Here is a 22,375-nt window from a genome sequence, read left to right as displayed (position 1 = left end):
AGTCCATTTTTAGACCTAACATTAGGCTTTCAGGGTATTACATGTTGTTGTCATCTGTTCCTCGTCATGGCCACCATTGTGAGTCGTCGGCACCTGCTTGTTGTGTGTGAGATGGTTGTGCGTCGCTCCTATCGACAATGACAACATAGAGGATGGGGCGATCGACGATGATGAATAGAGATGATGGCGGTTGCGTCACTATTAAGGAAGTATGTAGACGCCCTTAGCCAGAAACCCACAACAAGATGACATAAATGTCAAAACCCATTAAAGCATTACACATCCTCCTTGATATTGACAACGGAAGCCACACTCATACATTCTTACTCATAAACAAATACATTCGGGTCCACATACCTATAACGCAACTTAATATTACACACTTTATTAGGGTTCACAACCCACCATATCCCTTTAAGGGTACAACCTAAAACATAAACACACATAACTTAATATTACACACCATAAAACACCCCCCAATGACCTTTGATTGAGACGGCTCTATACACACTGCTACCCCATGAATCTTGATTCAGTTGGTTCGCCCTTTACTTTAGCCTTACCCTTACCTGGAATGATGTAAGCAAACATGAGCCACAAGGCCCAACAAGTATAACTGGAAGAAAGCGAGCATAAGAGTCATGGGTATCAAGAAGCAAACGAGATATGAATGCCATTTAAGATACTTTCACATGATAAAATGATGATACATGTATCCATGCTCATATGCGGTGCTGTTTAGAACTATAAATATGGGACCGAAGTCTATAACATAAACTTGGGACCGAAGTCCAACTTTGAGCTCAACATTTTCTCTGTCAATATATCCTATGAACTTGTCCGCTGCACGCATCATGAGGCCTTTACATATTTTTTTTAAAAACCATTTTCATGTACATGTTTCATACGTTATCATAACATGCATATTCATAATAACTTCTCATATATAACTAGCATGCAATTAACGAAGCAAGATGCACAATGGGGCAACATTCATGCAAGACAACATTAAACCCTTGCATGTCCACAATAAAGCATCATTTCCAAGGAAAGATAGAGTGATACAAACCCTATTTGAGATTCAATATGTATAAATGTAAATCATGGAATAATTTACTGGCAAAGGGGAATAACTTGTAAAATAGGAAAATAACATGGAATTTAGAAAATTAAGAGATAGGATCGTGCAATAGCAAGAAATAGAGAATAACACTTGAAATTTAAACATAACTTTAGCAAAGAGGGCTGAACTTGTAAAATAGGAGCTAAACTTGTAAGCGTGAACTTGAGAAAAGGGAGAAGCTGAATTTGCATATTAATAAAAACACTGAGATCTTGCCTCTTAATTGAAACAGAGAGAAATAAGAACTTGCCTTAATAGGAATAAGAACTTACAAATTAAAAACATAAACTTGAGAAGAGGGAGAAACTGAACTTACAAGATAGGAATAAGAACTTGCAAAAATTAGAAAGAGAACTTGCCTTAATAGGAATAAAAACATACAAATTAAAAACATGAACTTAAGAAGAGGGAGAAACTGAACTTGCAAGATAAGAGTAAGAACTTACAAAAACTAGAAAGAAAACTTGCCTTAATTATTTTCCTTAACTTTTGCAGCGTACTGGGGTCGTTGGTGACTCAACCGAATCCTTAACCACCAAAAATCTACCTTCTCTCCCTCCCCCAAACTTCCTTTCACTCAAGCATCAATGGCCTATTTATAGGCAAGGGGGGTAGGGCACATGGGAGAAATTTTACACTTTTTTTTGGACCAAAAATTTAGGCTGGACGTACGTGGGCACGCAGCAAGGCCGCATGGCCGCGCACATGTGGGCCACGTGGCCGGGCGCGCGCCTGGCCACCCGGCCGTTGACATGCGGCCCGCGTGGTACGCTCGGGCCTGGGCTGGGCTGCTCCGAATTTTTTTTTTTAAAACACCATAAAATAATTATTTTCTCTAAAATTTTCACATATTTAATAATATTATCAAATAATTATTTTTAATCTCAAAAACATACCAAATTTAATATTTTTCATTAATCTCCATAAAACCTCACATAACTCGATAAATTACCCTAAAACCCATAAATTAATTATTTTACTTAAATCCTCAAATCACTTCAAATGCCGAAATTAAAAATTGCCAATTATTTCAAATTTCAAGATGTTACAAAGTAAGTCGGCAACAATGATGAGTGAAGAAGATGATAGGGGCAACCGATAAAATGAGGAAAAGAGGCATGGCTACAAACAAAGGGCAAAAATGAATTTTTACTCAAGGTTATTTTAGTAATTCTTAAATGTAGACGTGGATAGCAAAACACTAGGCTGTAAATAAAGTTTTCATTTTTCTTAATTAGGTAATTGACTGATAAAAGGACAATTTTACCCTTATATTAGCATTTATTGATCTGGGCAAAAACTTTCTGATTGACTTCAATTGTACTCCATATTATATTATAAACAATTCACCCCTTATTCTTCTCTTTATTTTATTTATTTATTAATAAATTTTAATTTTATTTATTTTATCTTACATATAATTTTGATTACTATAAAAATTTATTATTTATTGTGAAATTTAATAATAAATATTATAGTATTAAATATTAATAATATACAAAATTAATAATCAAATATACAAAATAATATGATACACACATACACAAAATCAATAATTAAATACACACATACACAAAATCAATAATCAAATACACAACATCACTCATCCAATAAAAAAATAAATACAAAAAATTCCAAAATCACAAATCAGTGCTCGATCTACTCCTCGCTTAAGAAGACACTCTCGTCACCACTATTACTAGTTCTGCTCATGACTGTCGTTTTCGCCATCAGATCTAGTGGTTGTCGCCCGGATTTAGTCTTCCGTCGTGCCCACAACTTATATTCTCCAGTTATCTTCTCCAGATTTACTCGTCGCCATCTCTGCAACGTCTCTTCTCCGATCAATTTGTCTTCGTCATGTTTGGTCAAAAAATACCTTTCCAGTAATGAAGAAACCAAGCAAGAGTCTCTGAATTGCTCAACAAGACAAAGAAATAAAGCATTAAAAAAATGTCTAGAGGTTCAGGAGTCTTTGCTACACACAGTGAACGCAGAGATAATCCATCTGCTCCCTGCTATCTTACAATCAGATTGTATATTTAAGGACTGCCCCAAAAGATGTCTCCAAATGCTAAAAGACCTTACCTTGAGTCATAGGAAGTACTACCCTAAAATTAAAACTAAAACCATCGCCTTTAATAAACTTACATTATGGGATAAAGCCATAAAGCCATTGCCAACCAGACTGAAATATCTAGCATACAAGGTACTTTCACAGAAACGACAAAGATGGCCCGAAATATTTTTTAATCTGTTTTTGTAATTTATAAAATATTTAAGGGCATTTCATAAATTATAAAAAATTATCGAAAATACATTTCTGACTACCGAACTTACTGCTGTCTCATTGTGCATTAGAGCTCGTGGTTCCCCGCCATTCTTTCTGTCATTTTTTGATGATCTAAAGACATTCCCCATCACTATTCCTAACCCCTAACAACTACTCTAAAAGATGCATATATACAATTTATATTCATTCTCTATATATATTCAAATAAACATCAAGATAGCGTTTGTTAAAATGAGCAATATAAGGGAATATTAAGATAAGGTCGAAATGGTTTTCGAACCAAGATATGGAATGGTTAAGATAAAGTTAAGAAACATTTCATAATTTTTATCAAACTGTTTGTTAAATTTTTTGGAATGCATTAGATGATACAAACATTATTTTTTTTCTTATATGTAAGGACTAAAATATTCTTATCTTGAGGGAGATGAGAGATATGCATATAGTCATTAATGATTTTTTCAATAATGATCAGATAAGTTTAACAAATATGTTGGAAATTATAGAAGTCCAAGATGTATCCCATATCTTGACTTTTCATCCCATATATTGATTAACAAATGCCCCATAAATATATAGTGAGTTATCAGTATTTTTTCGAAGTAGCAAAATAGCATGATAGGATTAAGCTGAGTTGTAACAATAATTATATGTTGAAAAGAGTCATTTCATTTCATGATGGGTTGGGATATATATATATATATATACATATATATTTGGATTTTGAAAGTGGTCTAAATATTCTATTATTGGTTTTTGAGGGTAAAATGTTTAAAAAAATAAAAAATATTGGGAATAGTTATTGCATAATCAATTTGTAAGGTTAGGTAATGATGAAAAGTTATAACATCTATTTAGTTATTATAGAACAAAGGTAAAAGTTGTTTGTTTTAATACTTTATGAAACTTATGTTTATTGTTTATGTTTATTTGTATCATGTTTGCACTATTTTTTTTTTTATAAATTTTTATATTAAAATTATATTTACAAAAAGTTTATATTTTTTTAATTTATGCTTTATCTCGAGTTTTCGTTTCATACTTGTTATATGCTATTCCCGCATAACTCTTTATGAGCCAGGTTTAGTCTAATGGGCCGACCCAATCACCCGAAGCCTAGAAGGTCCAGACGACCTCGTCAACAGAAATCTATACACCATCGAAATTCGAGGTCCGTAAAGCAAGTACCTTGCGAGCTTCCAGTAAAGCCCTCTAACGAGCTCTCAACGATCAATAACGCACTCCCAGTAAAACTTTCAGTTCGCTGGACCGTCTAGATCGTTGGCTTAAAACCTCTACCTCGTATAAGTGGTAAAGTTGCTAAGAAGTTAGAGGAAAGGTCCATTTACTTTATCTGTAACTGCCCATGCTTCTCGTAATGGAGATCCCACTCTCGATTTTGTGTAGATGATAAGGGCTATTTGTCCCTCATTATGTAACCATTATATTTCTATATGTTATCTAAATTGTAAATGCCTCTTAGTATAAATAAGAGTCAAAGATATCATGAGAGGTAGGGACAGAGAGAATAATTAGACACCGCCATTCTGAAAAAATAATCAGAGTGCGGTCATGGAGTAGGCATTGTTCTGGCCGAATCACGTTAAAATTCTTGTGTTGACTCACGTTTGAAACATTTGTTTTCTTCTTCTTCGCACTTTGGACTTACTCACCGCGGCCTAAAACAAATCACGGTCGGCTGAAATTGAACGTCGACAATACTTTTTTAAAAAATATATAAATTTTCTATTTTCATTTCATATCGAAAATATTTCATGTTTCCATACAACCTAAACAAGGTATTAGTTGGAATAAAAGGATGGGAATATGAATTATACTACTATTGGAAGAAGCGACACCTACAAGAACATCTCTACTGACAAACCATTTCAATAGTATGAGTGTTGTCGTGCCATAAGACACGCACAACCATAAAAGAAATGAAAAGAAAATATTTATGTAATTTGACTATATGTTCTATATGTTCGAGCTTTGCTTCCTTAGAAGATGAGACGCTAAAAAGGAAAATATTTGCAATACATGTTGAAAGGGTTCTAATTGACTTGACACTAATTTTAGAGAATTAAAAAAAGAATAATTTTCTTTGAAAGATTCAAAAATTAGCAAATTGGGGAGTTTGGTCGACCAAATACAAACAGAATGTTAAGGATACCATTATGCACTAAGTTATAGTCAAATCACTTTTGTCTCTCTTTTAGTTGCTCAATACTTTCTAAAATTTCAAACAATATATTAGTAATCATTTAGTTTAAGAATTTTTTACAGTATAAACATGTCAAATACCGAATGGAACTTTGTTGTTGGTCCATGCGTCAATGCTTTTATGGCATGAGATTATCCCAATCATACATTCTATGATTTAAAGCTTAATCAGTGCCCAAAATATATACATGGTTAAACTAGGGTTTCGGTTGGAAGTAACGGTCGGGTGGTTCCAATTGTTGCCTTGTAATAATGAAACATCTCATTGGCCAATTGGAAAATGCAACTACGCATAAAGCTATAACTATATCCGCGAGGGAAACGATAATTATCCTCCGGCGCTCAACAAAATCTCCCCCGCCATGTTAACTCTCTCCATTCTCTCACCTCCTTCGCACTGCTACAGACCTTGTCCCGACGCATCCTCTCGATCTCCTCTTCCTCCAAAATCCTTCCTTCGGTTAGGGTTTTGCTGCTTCCGACTACTTCGCACGCCGACTCCGAACCATTTACCGCAATCCCGGCGCTCCTACAAGTTTCCTAGGTCAATCTTTCGGCCGGAGCCTCAACTATCCGACGCCGACGAAGAAGAGGAGGAGGAGGAGGCGGACGACGAAGACGACGATGATGAAGAAGAAGCAGCCGATGAGTACGAGTACGTGGCCGGCGACGTCGTTGACGGTGCCGAACAGAGTGAGGACGAATTTGAGAGTTCGCTCATTGGTGCCTCGGGGCCAAAGCCTCCGTTCGAGGAGTTCAAGTGGCAGAGAGTAGAGAGGCTCCGCAACGAAGTGAAAGCGTTCGGCGAACAAATCATCGATGCTAATGAACTTGCTTCCATTTACGATTTCCGCATCGATAAATTTCAGGTCACTCGAAGTGCACGGTGCATACCACATGGAAATAAATTAGATATTTATGTGTGTATTATACATTCATCGACGTATCAAATTCATTTCCATTTATGCTTTCCGCTCGTTAAATTTCAGGTCACTCTAAATGCACTTGCAATTTAGTTACCATTCTATGTAGTGATATTGTGTGTGTAGATTTGTATAAAAATTTTATATGCATACTCATGACTTAGATGTCCATAATGTTGATATATTTAAATTGGAGGTGTATATCCGTAAGTGTGTAAGGTATAATTTTCGTTCAGGTTGTTCAATTTATTTGATTGCTGTTGCAGCGATTGGCAATTCAAGCGTTCTTGAGAGGTTCATCAGTGGTAGTGTCGGCACCAACCAGCAGTGGTAAGACTTTGATTGCTGAAGCTGCAGCCGTTGCAACAGTGGCCCGAGGGAGGAGAATATTCTATACTACTCCTCTTAAGGCACTATCGAATCAGAAATTCCGTGAGTTTCGGTATGCAAATGGAGAAATTAGCATTGAAATTAATCAGTGTAACTTCTCAATGGCTTCTTGTTTTTGTCATGGTTGAATCTTGTGGAGTACGAATATCATTTTGATGTATTTGCTATTGCAGCGAAACATTTGGTGATAGCAGCGTTGGTCTTCTTACTGGAGATTCTGCTGTCAACAGAGATGCTCAGGTTTTAATTATGACTACTGAGATTCTGCGCAACATGCTATATCAGAGGCAAGTGCAGGTTTTAAATATAAGCATATTTCATTGCAAGCAAGTTCATATATGTGACTTTTAGTATGCCTATAGAAAATTAATTTCCACAGGAAAATGGACCATTGTTAGTCAATATAATTTTCTGCTATTTCAATTTCTTTAATTGTCTGCAATTCATCAGTTTATATACCCCAAAAACCAGCGATGCTCAATGTACTCTGCTTCAGTAATATCCTTTGTTATCTGAACTCTCTGTTTCCTTATGCAATACCTGTATCCCTATGTCTCTCTTTCCCTTGTATGAGTTAATTATTAACTTTATCGTTCGTTGATTTTTCTTCTGCAGTGTTGGGATGTTTTCATCTGAAAGTGGACTTTTTCATGTCGATGTTATTGTTTTGGATGAAGTGCATTATCTAAGTGATATATCTCGGGGTACAGTTTGGGAAGAAATAGTGCGTGCTTTTCATTCTCTTACTACTATTTTCCTCCCTTTTCAATAATTTATTCTGCCAGTATTCCTTATGGTTATTCACTATAAAAATGAAAAATGTCATTCATTCTTCCATCTCCAATGTGATCTGATTGCATTGCAAATTGTTTTCAGGTCATTTATTGCCCCAAAGAAGTTCAACTCATATGTTTGTCTGCAACAGTTGCAAATCCAGATGAATTAGCTGGTTGGATTGCTCAAGTAATATGATTATGATAGATCCTTTCCATCCCATTCTTTAAATTGCTTAATAAGTACAATTTAAGCTAACTGTCAAGATGGTATTGTCACGATCCCTAGAATTAGGAAGTTATTTTTAATTTCAGTTGTTATATCTTTGTTTAGTTGTTATTTATACTTTTGTTCTAGGAACAGTTAAGTAACAGATATGGAGTAGTGGGGTGTTATTGGAAGTGGAAGAGTGGTAACTGCCTTGTAGAATTTGTGGATAGCTTATATATAAAGCTAAACCCACACTATCGAGGCATTATGAATGAATTGTCAAGAAGCTATTGAAGTCTCTTGTTTCCCCCTATTGTTCTCTATGTTTCTCCCTACTTTCTGTTTGCTTCTTCCTCATTTATGTCTAATTCTCCCTATTATTCTGTCTGTTTCTCCCTCAATTATTCCTGTTTCTCCCTCAATTCCAATTCTATCTTCAAAGAAAACATTAGTTAGGATTAGGGTCCTGACATGTGTTTTCCTCATTGTTTCCTTTTGGTATGCTAATTGGTGCCTGTATCTAAACTCACTCTATTTGATCCATCATATCTCTTTGGATAGTGTTACTTATTTGTAGTAGCTGGAACTGTCAGTTGAACAGTTTTAAAGCTGAGACTTCTTGTTTTTCCCCTCAAGAAGTGTAGATAGTACATTGACTTAGATTTTGTTTCATCTAATTCTTAACTTATATACCCTCTTTCTTTTTCATGTGTATTATGAGGTGATCTACATTTTTGTTTTTTTAATCCTGCATTAGAATGCCTTAGTCTTTGATAGATGACTAATATTTGATCTCAAGTATGTTTATCAAACTCTCTCTCTCTCTCTCTCTCTCTACACACACACACACACATTTAAAGCTTCCTGAGAAATAAATGAACTAGGACTCTGCATTGTTTGGGGTGAGACAACTTATATGCCTCAAGCTAGATAAATATAGTTATAATGGTACTCACATTTCTTTTAGAAAGGGTGGTTGACATTATCTTCATGCTTATGCTATTGTTTAATGCTTTATTCTTGAAAAAATACTGATTTATTCTCGTGTTCAATTGTTTAGCTTGTTAATGTATATATAAATATGGCCAAACAATTTTGGCATTACTTCTTTGAGAGGATAGAAGGATTCGAATTTCTAAGTTTTTCATGCCATATTACTAGTTACAACCATTTTATTTCCCTGTCAATAAAGGTTTCTAAATTGTGTTACATGTTTGAGCTAAAATGTTAGGATTAAGAACTGGGCTTAATTCCATGTCCATGGTGATTCAGATTCACAATAAAACTGAACTGGTGACATCATCAAAGCGTCCAGTTCCATTGACTTGGCACTTCTCCGCAAAAACATCCTTGTTACCTCTTCTTAATGAGAAAGGAACAAGCATGAACAGGTAATTTCTACGAATTATATCTGGCCAATTCATGGCTCGTTTATACTGAATGCCTATGCATTATTATGTATTTGTAATCCCTCGTAGCATTCTAAACTTGTCTTTCTAAGATTTCATCTTCAATTGCCCTAGATAATATTTCAAACATTTCCCCTGTCCTTGTGACAGTTTTCACCATGTGGATCACTTAAGGGTTGTTCTCTTCGTGTTTCAGTTTTGATTTTTGAATTCATTTTCAGTTTTGTATTTTGAGTGTTTGTTTGAGATTGCTGAAAATGCACTCTTTTTGTCTACAACATTTTCCGTGTTTTGAAAATTTTGAGCGTGTTTGTGATGAAAACAACCAAAATGACTTTTTGGTTGTTTTAAGTTTTCTTTACAAAATTTTTCCTTGTTTTTGAAAATGCGTTTTTGAAAATATGAAAGTAAATACATTTTCACTATTTTGGGAAACTGAAAACTGAAAACGGCCTGAAAGCATCAAAAAGAACTGGGCCTTATTGATTTATTTATTTATCCAGTTTAAATAAAGTCTCTGGTGCCTACTTTTCTAAAGATGTAAGTGGTGTTGCTATTACTAATTGGAAAAACAAGTTGTATCTCATCTGATTGTAAAATGTGATGAGAAACTCTTAAGCATGGACTCGATCTATAATGTGCTTATGTTAGATACGGTCATAAATAGAAAGGATTGGTGGGCTAGAATCACTGTAGTAGACCCCACCTATTGGGAATAAGGCTTGTTGTGGGGTTGTTTTCTTATCTGATTGTTAACTCCTATTCTATAAAACTCTCTTGATGAAGCTGCTGTCTGTAAGTCTGTTGCAAGGCATGAGTTTACAACTTCATTATAAGGTCATATTTAATTTCCTTCAGGAGGTCTAGCATAGATTGTATTAACTGACTCTATAACTTCTGTTCCATAAAATTACAAAAAAAAAAAAAAAACTCTATTTCTTCTTTTAATTCATATGTGACTATGGGAAAATCAAAATAAAAATACTACTTCTTGGAAGGGATGGTGCATTGGATATAGACCTAATTCTTAATTTTCTAGGTTCCTCTAGATTGGATATATTAAGTAACTCATGGTTAAAGCAAGTGGATGTATCAGTATTTTACAGGAACCAGTCACATAGGAATATAGGATGCATCAGCATCGGCAGAATCAGCCACATCTTACCAATCAGTACCTTGGATAACATTCTTGGTGAGAATAGATGTTTCTGACAGCCAAGATTAACTTGCAGGATCTTAGCACTAAAATTTCTATAATGTGAACAAAGACTTACAGGTCCCTTTGTTTTTCTTGCTGTTATTTCTCCTATTTGGTTCTTTCTTCCATAAAACACGTGGAAATATGATTCCTCTAACAACTTGCACTTTTATTTTTTGAACAGGAAGTTGTCAGTCAACTATTTACAACTTTATTCATCTGGAATTAAACCAGACAAGGATGACAGGTCTAGGAAAAGGTCTTCAAGAAAGCGTCGAAGTGAGATGAGCTATGACATTAATGCCAATGTGAATGGACAAAATCTATCAAAGAATGACATAAACACTATCCGCCGATCACAAGTATGGCATTAGTTTATCAGTCATTTACTAGTGTCGTGCCTATTGTCTGTTTCCCCCACGGATAAGGATTCCATTTATGGTTATGCTTTACCTCTGTTTTGTATGCTGCTCAAGGAATCTCAATAGATCAGGTAACCTGCAATAGTTTCAAATTTTTCAGGTGCCTCAAGTTATAGATACATTATGGCACCTTCACCCGAGGGATATGCTACCTGCAATTTGGTTCATCTTTAGTAGGAAAGGATGTGATGCAGCAGTTCAGTATCTCGAAGATTGCCAACTCCTAGATGAGTGTGAGATGAGTGAGGTTGAACTGGCCTTGAAGAGGTTCCGCATTCAGTATCCTGATGCTTTAAGAGAGTCTTCAGTCAAGGGCCTTCTACGAGGGGTTGCTGCACACCATGCTGGTTGTCTGCCTCTGTGGAAGTCATTTGTAGAAGAGTTATTTCAGCGTGGGCTTGTCAAGGTTGTTTTTGCTACAGAAACTCTTGCTGCCGGTATCAATATGCCTGCTAGGACAACTGTTATTTCATCTCTCAGCAAAAGGAGTGAAAGTGGACGTGTCCTACTGAGCTCAAATGAATTGCTTCAAATGGCTGGACGTGCTGGTCGAAGAGGCATTGATGAAAGGGGTCATGTTGTTCTTGTGCAGACTCCCTTTGAGGGGGCTGAAGAATGCTGCAAGCTTCTTTTTTCTGGACTTGAACCTCTTGTGTCACAATTTACTGCTTCATATGGGATGGTGTTAAATCTTCTCGCGGTATTTGCTCAAATCTGTTGCCAATTTTCTCTAATTTACATGGGACTTCACTGAATTTTAACTTTTAGTGTGCTATAGGGTGGAAAAGTTACTCGTAGATCAAATGAATCAGAAGGCATGAAAGCAGCCCAAACTGGACGGACTTTGGAAGAAGCTAGGAAATTAATTGAACAGAGCTTTGGAAATTACGTGGGGAGCAATGTTATGCTTGCTGCAAAAGAGGAGCTTGCTAAGATACAGGAAGAGATTGAAATCCTCACTTCAGAAATTAGTGATGAAGCTATTGATAGGAAGAGCCGGAAGCTGTTATCAGATAGGGCATATAACGAGATTGCTGACCTACAGGAAGAATTAAGGGTACCTCACTTTGTTTGTTTGATCTAATTGATGGTCCTTGCTGATTCTTCTTCTTCCACTACTATGTTATTTTTCTTATAAGTTTAGGTGGTTAAGTTGCACCATGTTGCCACAGCCTTGGCTCTTCCAAGTCAACCATGCTGGCTCTTAAAACTTGTTACCCTCTTGGTGATGGCTAAGTCAGCCGTCCAACCCACACTTGGGCACACTTAGGGGATGTGCCAGCATGCGTGCGTGAGAGAGAGAGAGAGAGAGATTACCCTTTATATGGGCCTTCGACCTCTTAGTGGATGGTGGTCAAAACGATCTAATGGCCCACAAAACATGACTCTTTGTATGGCTGTATCTCGGCTTTTCCTACCTTTATTATTAAAAAAGAACACTGGAGAACCCTAGATGACTCTAGAACATTCTAGAGTATACTAGGGCGTACTAGTACAATATAAAATATGCTAGAGAAAACTAGAGAATGTTGGGATGTTCTGGAATGTTGTCCTGCCATGCAGCCTGCCCTGCCTTGTCCCAGTTATCACTGTGTGGCAGTGAGCCTCAAAAGATTAGGGGTGTGACACTCACCCACCTATTGTGGCAACATCCCATTGCCTACTTGTAATGCTGTACAATGTCCGTGAATTGCCACAGATCATCCTTGGCTTTCCAACTTGTCTCATTGTTTGGCAATCTATTCCATTTGATAAAAACTAAGTGTTGGGCAGCAATCCTCAGTCCTCTCTTAGGCACCACACAATATTCCAAGATTTGTTCCACCTTGTCATCATAGGACTTATTACTACTAAGGGTGTCCTCTTGGACACGGTCCATTTTGAATCCTCATCCACCTGATACAGCTTTAGCAGGCTCACGTGGAACATAGAATGTATTTTTTGCTTAGGTGGTAAGTTAACTTTGTAAGAAACCTTACCCACCTTGGCCAACACTGGATATGGCCCCTCATATTCCGTGCCAACCCTTATGGAACTTCTTGAAAGCTTTGAACTATTGGGGTATCACTTTAACCATTACTTTGCCTCTTACTTGGTAGGTGACTGATCACCTCTTTTAGTCTTCCCACTTCGTCTTTTTAGCTGCCTTGACAAGATAAGAATGTCTCTCATCAGCTTTTTCCTGCCAAGATGCAACCATGTGGTAGACTTCTAGGCTCCTTCCCTTATAAGTTGTCTCAAGGATCAATGGGCTCAAGGGTTGCTAGCCTGTGACTATTTCAAAGGGACTCCTTCCTATGGACTTGGTTTTCTGCTAAATATAGGAAACCTATGCACATCCAAGAGTCTTTCCCAATCACTCTGATTGACTCAAAGTGCCTCAGGTAGCACTCCAACAAGTCCTTCACCCATTTATTTTGGCCATTGTTCTAAGGGTGAAAACTTGTAGAGAAAAGTAGCTTCAAGCCAAGTAGTTTGAACAACTGTTAATAGTTGTCCAATAAAGGGGGAATCTCGAACGCTGATGATTGTCTTTGACAGTCACCAGTACTTTACTATATTTTTGAAGAACAACCTGGTTGCCTCATCCAGTTTGATGGGGTCGGGATAAAGGTGTGCTTAGAAAAGAAATCCACAATCACTATGATGGAACCGCATCCCTTGGACTTGGGCAATGTTGAGATGAAATCCAATCAGATACTCTCTCAGGGGTGCTTTGGAATTGGTAGTAGCTCCAACAACCCTTCTGGCAACTAGTTTTCCACCTTGTCCTGTTAGCAAACAAAACACATCTTCACATAGAATTCCACGTCATCTCACATGTTTGGCCTATAATAGAATGTCTACAGAGGTGCACATGTCCATCTTTGCCCAATTGGTCTGTGGTAAGTCTCACTGACTTAATGGGACTTCCGCTGTCACTCAGTTGGTCTGTGGTTTTACTTGGTGGTGTATAATTTAATATGAGAATGGATGCAAATATTGTTTTGAAGTGTTTACTGTTGTGTGGACTGATCAAATTTCACTATATGCAAGATGTGTTTTTCCAGTTTTTATAGGCTCCATCTTGTCAGCTCTTGTAGACCTGATTTATTTTTGAAAGATTTTTTCCTCCTATTTTAAAAATATTTTCTTCCTTGTGCACTAGGGATGCCCTTATGAACTATTTTTCTTCGTGTTCACAATAACCTGCCATTGTTTGTACTTGTTGCTTTCATTTTTTGCTGTAGTAGACATATATATCATATAGTTATTCAAAATGATTAAATTATTTTCCCAGAAAAGTTTTTATGGACTGAAAGTGATTAAATTATTTTCCTCAGGCAGAAAAGTGTTTACGGACTGAACTGCGGAGAAGGATGGAACTTGAGAGAATTTCTGCTTTGAGACCTCTGTTGGAAGAGTTGAAAGATGGACACTTACATTTTATGTCATTGCAATATAGTGATTCTGAAGGAACTCAACATTTAGTTGCAGCTGTTTATCTGGGAAAGGTTGATTCTCTAGATGGTTCAAAACTTAAGAATATGGTAAGTGGTGTATAATAATTGCATACTTGCTTGTTTTTATCCAAGCTCAAATGGTGTTGTTGTTGGGTAATCATTGAAAAGGACTTTACTTGATTGATTAATAGAAGGACTTCATTTATTCACTTTGGTGGATATTTCTGTTAGAAATTGTTGAACTTTGTAGGTTTTGTGTAATATTGAGAGGTATTGCGGTTGTGTAAATCATTGATAAGTAGAGCTTTCTTGATTAACTAGTAAAAGGGCTTGTTTGTTCATTTGAATCGAGATTGCTAATAGAAGTTGTTGCTTTGAAAGAAGTTGAAAATATGTAAGCATTTCATTATCTTTTTGCTATTAATAATTGTGCTTGAGATTACCCCCAAGAAAAATTTGTGTTTGATATGGAATTTCAATTAGAAAGGCATAAAAAGGCATTGTTTTTGCAAGAACTCATTGCAAGTGTGGATACAATTTCCCAGCATCGTAAGAGGTTTAGAATACAAACATTGTTCTATGGCGCAGAAGAAAATATTTCAAAAGGAGAAGGATTATAGGTTTTGTTTTAGCTCAGTTTAATCTATTAATGAAGCACACTTTTATTATGCAGTCTAACATATAGAATATGTTGAGAGATTTATTTTGTATTATGGAGTGGTCAACTAGTGAGGAAAGATGTGAGATTTTAGAGAGATGGGTCTTGTGATGTGATGTTCTGATGCTCCTGTTTCTGAAAATTGGGTGAAATTTGCTTTAGCTTGTCCTTAATTCAGGAGCTCATTAATAGAATTGAAGTTGCAGCAGGAGGTGGTATATTCCATTTCTCTAAAACATCTAGAATTAGGGCGCCTGTTTGGTATGAGGGAATGAGTTGGCATGGGATATCGATTTCCATGGTAATTTGGTAAAGGCCATTTGAAGTGGGAATGGCCATTTCCCCATTTTCTGGGAACACAATTTCCTTTCATGAGAATCTCATGGAAGTACTGTTCGTATCTGACGTTGGTTTTCTTTATATATTACAACAGTGCAATCTCTTTTATGTTGGTAAATTTGCTAATCTACCATAAATGTTTTGGTTGCAGGTAGTATGAAAGTGTATGATAGTTGATCTTGATTTTATTCACTTATACTGCTATGACGATGAACTTGAATGCCTAAATTTACTGTCACCCATATTGAGCTATATATAGTTTTCCAATTTTGCAAACTTACAAGTTCTTCATTTGCATTATAGCATGTTCAATTTGGAGGTCCTTACTCAAGTAGCTTTCTGTTTGTTAAATGAGTAAATCTCTATTCATCTTAAGCTTTCTTTGGGCCTAATCTCAGATGTTATTTTACTGGAGCCTTTTGAGCTATACTCTTGTTACACATTACCTGAACATTGTTTTCTCGACCCAGGATGGAATTTAAATTATTTATTCGATTCTCTTACAGGTTTATGCCAATGATTCTTTTTCATTAAATATAGTGAAACTGGAAGTTCCTCGCAGTGATAGTAAAAGACAACACAATGTTGAAACATCATATCATGTGGCACTTGGTTCAGATAACTCTTGGTATCTTTTCACAGAGAAGTGGGTTAAAACAGTTTACAAAACAGGCTTTCCTAATGTTGCCTTGGTTCATGGTGATGCTTTACCTCGGGAGATTATGGCAATGCTACTTGACAAGGGGGAAATGCAGTGGCAAAAACTAGCAGGCTCTGAACTTGGTGGCTTATGGTGTATGGAGGGATCCCTAGAGACTTGGTCTTGGAGTTTGAATGTGCCTGTCTTAAGTAGCCTTTCTGAAGAAGATGAGGTCAGTGTAACTGGACTGATTCGATGTGTTACTATTGCTTTTCATACAACAGAAGCACAATATTTAGATTGTTTTATCTCTGGTCAACATTGGTGTGGTCTACACAATTGTTTTGTTTATATCTTTAAAAATCCATTTCAATTTCTTTTTTTCTTATTGCAACCACCCATGTCAATATGCTTTTTTCCATGCTAGTACTGGTATTACTATCTAGCTGTGGCCTTCCTTTCTTATCTTGCAACTTATGCTTGTGGACATACATTGTTCATGGTTAGGTTCTGCAATTTTCAAAAGCATACCATACTGCAGTAGAATGCTATAAGGACCAGAGGAATAAAGTCTCTCGTTTGAGAAAAAAGATAGCCCGCACAGAAGGCTTTAAAGAATATAAGAAGATTATAGACAAGGCTAAGTTCACTGAGGAAAAAATTCAACGCTTAAAGGTTAGATCAGATCGCTTGATGAGTCGTATTGAGAAAATTGAGCCATCTGGCTGGAAGGAGTTTCTGCAGGTAATACAAGAATATTATCTTCTACAGATGAGATTTCATAAACATTGCTGGGACTGTGATGTATTTTACTTATTGCCTCTTCATGTACCTTTTGATGCAAGTTGTTGACATTTGAATGAGTTGATATCTTACCTGATATTATAAAATCTGATATGAAAATACTATACAAATTTTTATTGTATTTTTCTGGTTGGAATACTGTGTTTTCTATATGTAAGAGTACTATACAATTTAATTAATTTATGAATCGTCATCCTCTTCACTGTGAGAAAGAAAGAATAGGTCAACCTTACAATCCGGGCTTAGGAAACATGTTGTTTTGTTTGGTCTGCCACTGTAGACTTTTTTCCATTGATTAGTGGAACTAATGGGGTTGAATTGTCAAACAGAGTCCTGAATGTATCTCCCCTGATGTGATAATATTTTTTTATTGAAGGGTCGTTTGAATGTCAAGCTGATCAGTTTATTGTCACATAATTTCGTAGAAGTCTTATCCATAATGATTTGCACTTCATTCATGAATCGTTCATTTGCTGACTCATCTAACATTTTAGCTCCACCACGTCTACAGATTTCCCTGTCAAGGTTCCTATATTCAATTATCCATGAAGATTTTTTATTTTCCCATTATCCTTTCCATTAAAAAACCTAGTTCCAAATGGAGAATTTGGTTACTGTACAAGGAAGATGTGAAAAAATGAACTCTTGGGCACTTGGAATTATGTGAACTCATTTCTAAAATGTTTGCCAGGTTAGCAATGTTATACATGAAACCAGGGCATTGGACATGAATACACACACTATATTTCCTCTTGGCGAAACTGCAGCAGCAATACGAGGAGAAAATGAACTTTGGCTTGCCATGGTCCTTCGTAACAAAGTCTTGCTGGATCTGAAACCTGCACAGCTTGCTTCAGTCTGTGGAAGTTTAGTCTCAGAAGGGATTAAAGTTCGTCCATGGAAAAATAACAGGTATAATCTATATTTCTAGAGATTGGGAATTTTGTTTGTGGGTAACCTGATATTTTCTCCTTATCATTCAGAGAAGACAATTTTTTCAGGATAGGAAACGTTCTCTAGAATTTCTCTTAGATTCAAACCCATAGCTAATGATAGAACTAGAATAACAATTTTTTGTTTCCTAATTCCTACTCACACGAACCCCTATCATTGCTTTTCTATCAATCTCTAATTCTGATTGTCCTCCCCAATCTAATATTATTGTGCCAAAACTTTGCAATATTTTATTGATCACAATTCTGTATATTCCATTTACTATAGAAGTTCCCAGAGAATTCATTAGAGGAACGTTTGATGTTATGTGGGTCCGCAAGAATAAATACAGAGCTTAGTTGTGTGTTCTGATTTTTACTTATGCTGTTGATGCTAAACTTGCTTAGTTTAGCAAGGCAGGCATTAAATTTTTTGAGTGCCAGTACACAATTATTGGGATGGTGAGTGATAGGATCCCATCACACACAGCGCACATAGAAATCAAGAGAAAGAGGGACTAAAAAAATTTAATATGGTTCGATCTCAAAAGACCTATGTCCACGATCTCATAATAATGGAATAAATCCCCTCTCAGTGACGGTAGTTTTTGAATTGAAAAAAGACTACAAATCTTCACAATCCTCACAACTCTAGATAACTGATTTCTCACACTTAGATGGCTCTGGTTATCAAGTGGCACAGGGGCACTCTCTTTATCTATCTACACTAACATCTACCTAGATGGGATCGAATCTCCTAACCCTATCTCTATCTAATTTAAATTTGAGGAGTTGTCTAACAATAAACCATTTGAAGTGCCTTAGAACATAAATGTGTCAGTTGAACAATTGTATTCTAGCTAGGGATTGGGCTCTACATCTGAGCCAGATCAATTGTGAGGCATTCTAGGCCTTTTATATGGTTATTCTACCAAGCCCTAAATCTATCTTTTACTTCAATATTACATGTAAACAGATCATTTTATCATCATCTCCATAGTGACGGGCCAGCATCTTTCCTTTCTAATGCTACTGTGTACAGGAAACTACTGCCTAGCTCTTATCTTTGATAAGACATCCAATCATTGTACAATATGATAAATATATCTTTGGTGCATATGTGATGTCATTTTTTATGTTAAATTCTGCAGTAGAGTTCACATAACGATATGAGCACTATGAAAAAGTTCTGATATTTATTCAACTTTTTTTCTTGAAAGTTGTTCTATCAATCTGAAAATTAATTAGAGAGCTTTCTAATTTACTTTCTCCAGCTATATATATGAACCAACCACCACTGTAACAAAAGTCGTCGACTTTTTGGATGAGCAAAGAAGTTCCCTCCTCCAAATTCAGGAAAAGCACGGTGTACAGGTGAGTATTTGAAATGATTGGGTCCAGTTTTTATGGCAACGCTTCCAAACTTCAGAAAATAACTTCTATTCTTTTTTTCTGTTTTTTTGTTTGGTTTGTTACAGATTCCTTGCTTTTTGGATAGCCAATTTTCAGGCATGGTAGAGGCCTGGGCTTCTGGATTAACATGGCGAGAAATTATGATGGATTGTGCAATGGATGAAGGAGATCTAGCTCGCCTCTTACGACGAACAATTGATTTATTAGCTCAGGTGTAATCATTATGATTTTATTCATTACAAGCGATAATGATAACTTGCCTCTCTCTCTTTAATTATTTATTTTGGTAAGACTCCATTACGTAATTTTAGTTTTCCACAACTGCAGGTTCCTAAATTGCCCGATATTGATCCATTGCTGCAAAGCAATGCCATGAGTGCATTTAATGTCATGAACCGCGCCCCAATAAGTGAACTGGCTGGATGAAATTCAATGAGACAACTGACACAATTCTAGATTTGTGCAACTAAATCTCTTTGGCTGGTTGTTCCCTGTGGCCAGGTAATGTCTTTTTATTTAAAATCCACAGCCATGTCATGCACCCTCACTTTATTTACTTGAAATGACTTGGTTTGGTTGGGTGTAAAATATTTTTAATTTTTTTTTCTCATTTTCTGATATTTGGTTGACAAAAAAATTGAAAAATATTTTTGTAATGAAAATATTTTACACCAAATGATGGAAAATGACACCAATTCAAAAATCCATAAATCATTTTCCTATTTACACCAAAACTAATGAAGTATTTTGTCTTCCATCAAAACACCTTTATATATATATATATGTATGTATATGCATGTATAAATATAAATACATATATATACACACATATATGAACAATATATATACATATACGGCAACACTTGTATACATATACATGCATACCTTACATATATACACATGCATACATGCACATAATATATATACATGTATGTATGTTAATGTATATAGTTAATTTTTGGAAAATATTTTACCATGCAAACCAAATACCAGAAAATAAAATAAAAAAGTATTTGTATAAGACGATTCACATTGAAAAATATTTCTGAATGTAAAATGTTTTACATCGGAACAAACAGAACCAAAATGTGCAGTAAGACAGCTTACAAAAATCAGTCATTAAATTAGTATTTTAATCAGGTGTGCTTGTATAAACCATACTTCTGAAATTGGGGATAAAGGTAGTATAGCTCAGGACCCTAATGAGAAGGAATGAATTGATGTTTTGCCATGTAAAAGATGCCAACGAAAGGCACAATTTTGTTAAGCTGAAGCTGTTAGTGTGACGAGCAAAATGTGAAGAAATGTAAAACTAGATAAATGAAAGGCCAAGGCTCTAGGACGGGGGAAATGATTAAACTAGAGCTAGAAACTTAAGAAAATAAAGCTTTAGGAAACTTTATAAAAACGTTCCCTGTTAAAAATATTAGGGTGCGTTTTCTTTATTTTTCAATTTTTAATTTTAATTTTTGAATTCATTTTCAGTTTTCTGTTTTGGTACTCTCTTTTTAGAAAATTGAAAACGCGTTCTCTTTGTCATTTTAAAAAATCATTTTTCAAAATAGAAAATTAAAAAACGCGTTCTCTTTGAAATTTTGAAAATATTTTTTTAATGATATTTTATTCAATAAATTTGATTATTAAGTAAATTATAAATATTTAATATTAATATATTATTAAAAATATATATACATTTTAAATTTAATGAATTTTATAATATTTTTTCTATTATAATAATAAAATATGAATAAATAAATAAATAAATATATTTTGAGTTTTGAGTTTGTTTTGGATGAAAATATTCAAAATAACTTTTTGTTGTTTTGAGGTTTTTTTACAAATTTTTTTTTGTTTTCAAAAATGTATTTTTAAAAATAACAAAGAGAACACGTTTTTATTATTTTAGAAAATTAAAAATTAAAAATGACTTAAAAACAGTAAAGAGAACGCAACCTTAGTTGCTTAATTGAAACTTAAGACTTCAGCAAGAGAATATGTAAACTGGATACTGGAAGTTTTTAAATAATTCTGCGAGTTCTTTTAGTGCCCCCCATCCCTCCGTTTGAATAAAGTTTTCTGCTATTTACACTTTTCGGCAAATTAAAAGAATGGCCTTTAACAATCATAAACAAAATAGTGAGAACTATAAACAAACCAATTTGGTACAAAGATTTCCCGCCTTACATCGTACAAGTGCATTTTCAGTGGGGAGTTGCCAAGAAAATGATTGGATTATATTTACTTATTACGCAAAGCATTTGTACTTGGTTCTGTGTTTGATGTTATGTTTCTGGGGTTAACGCTGCATGGCAGCAGCAGCAGTTCAATATCAAATTTCTTAAATTTACTAAATATAACTCTTTCCTCATCAGTTACCTTACAGTTCATACCTTGTGCCATAGTCACGAATACTTCTTGTTCTGCCTGGCAATTTATGCTTTAATCACGGAAAAGACGCCTGGCACATTGACTGGCGCACAGAACCCCTATATATTGGTAATTCCTTGAATCCCTGCACTTGTCATTGCATCTTATTAGTACTCAATTTGAGAGAATTTTACGACGACCAAGTTTGAACATTACCCAGCATGATACGAAGAAAGTAATTGCTTGCTGACTCGCGGTTGAGGAAGCGTGCCAGTCGCAAAGCACAGATCTTAAAACGGTATGTGACTGATGTTGTAAACAGTTAAAATTTAACAGTGGACTTTTTTACCACTTCCTAACCAAATGCTTTTACCTTGCTCTGCAGCACAATTGCAACATTGGTTCATTGCAACAAGTTACGGCCACAAAAAGTCGTCCTACAGTAAAGGTGTCACCTGATGAGGATATTATTAAATCGATGTACCGTAATCATTATTCTCCTGGCAATGATTGCAACAGTCAACTGGTTCCCGGTGCGGGGTACATTGAGATCTGTTTCAGGGGATGCTTGAGACTAGAAATTACACAAATCTAATTATTGTTGGATATTGGTACTTGGAAGCAAGTGTAAATATCAAGACGCTTGGGGCTGTTGAGCTGGGAAAATAACTCCAGAGATTTAAAAAACACAATTTTCTAAAATTGATCTGAATTTGGGATTTTTCTAAAATTTTTATATTAATTTAAAATTTTAATGTATGCGATTTTTCACAATTTTCTCCAAACATCTCCATATCTAATTCAAGTTGTACAA

The 22,375-nt window shown here is 35.4% G+C and overlaps 1 protein-coding gene across 2 annotated transcripts; it reads left to right on the top strand.

Moving 5' to 3' along the window:
* The first annotated feature begins 5,918 nt into the window (after nt 1-5,918).
* Nucleotides 5,919-22,177, top strand: LOC127796739 (DExH-box ATP-dependent RNA helicase DExH15 chloroplastic). 2 transcript variants are annotated; one of them, XM_052329090.1, is made up of 19 exons: nt 5,919-6,508; nt 6,829-7,004; nt 7,126-7,239; nt 7,568-7,676; nt 7,829-7,915; nt 9,209-9,327; nt 10,728-10,905; nt 11,066-11,665; nt 11,744-12,022; nt 14,289-14,495; nt 15,912-16,277; nt 16,553-16,789; nt 17,541-17,761; nt 19,056-19,155; nt 19,260-19,406; nt 19,522-19,695; nt 21,578-21,690; nt 21,782-21,859; nt 21,947-22,177. In XM_052329090.1, the coding sequence occupies exons 1-16, from the start codon at nt 6,002-6,004 to the stop codon at nt 19,618-19,620; spliced, it is 3,546 nt and encodes a 1,181-aa protein (XP_052185050.1). In that variant the 5' UTR covers nt 5,919-6,001; the 3' UTR covers nt 19,621-19,695; nt 21,578-21,690; nt 21,782-21,859; nt 21,947-22,177. The 2 variants fall into 2 exon arrangements, with proteins under 2 accessions (XP_052185050.1, XP_052185049.1); XM_052329089.1 differs by having other exon boundaries at nt 5,920-6,508; nt 21,567-21,690.
* Nucleotides 22,178-22,375: the final 198 nt, after the last annotated feature.

Source organism: Diospyros lotus, chromosome 3 (assembly GCF_014633365.1).
Source record: "Diospyros lotus cultivar Yz01 chromosome 3, ASM1463336v1, whole genome shotgun sequence".
Classification (NCBI taxonomy): Eukaryota; Viridiplantae; Streptophyta; class Magnoliopsida; order Ericales; family Ebenaceae; genus Diospyros; species Diospyros lotus.
The sequence above is the reverse complement of the archived record's forward strand: the minus strand, read 5'-3'. Positions and strand labels throughout refer to the sequence as shown.

What these genes read in the sequence shown, in the direction of transcription:
- LOC127796739 (XM_052329090.1), top strand. Translation starts at nt 6,002, where the DNA reads ATGTTAACTCTCTCCATTCTCTCACCTCCTTCGCACTGCTACAGACCT. An exon ending in TCCGCATCGATAAATTTCAG is followed by an intron (nt 6,509 to 6,828) that starts GTCACTCGAAGT and finishes TTGCTGTTGCAG; the next exon opens with CGATTGGCAATTCAAGCGTT. An exon ending in TAGCTGGTTGGATTGCTCAA is followed by an intron (nt 7,916 to 9,208) that starts GTAATATGATTA and finishes ATGGTGATTCAG; the next exon opens with ATTCACAATAAAACTGAACT.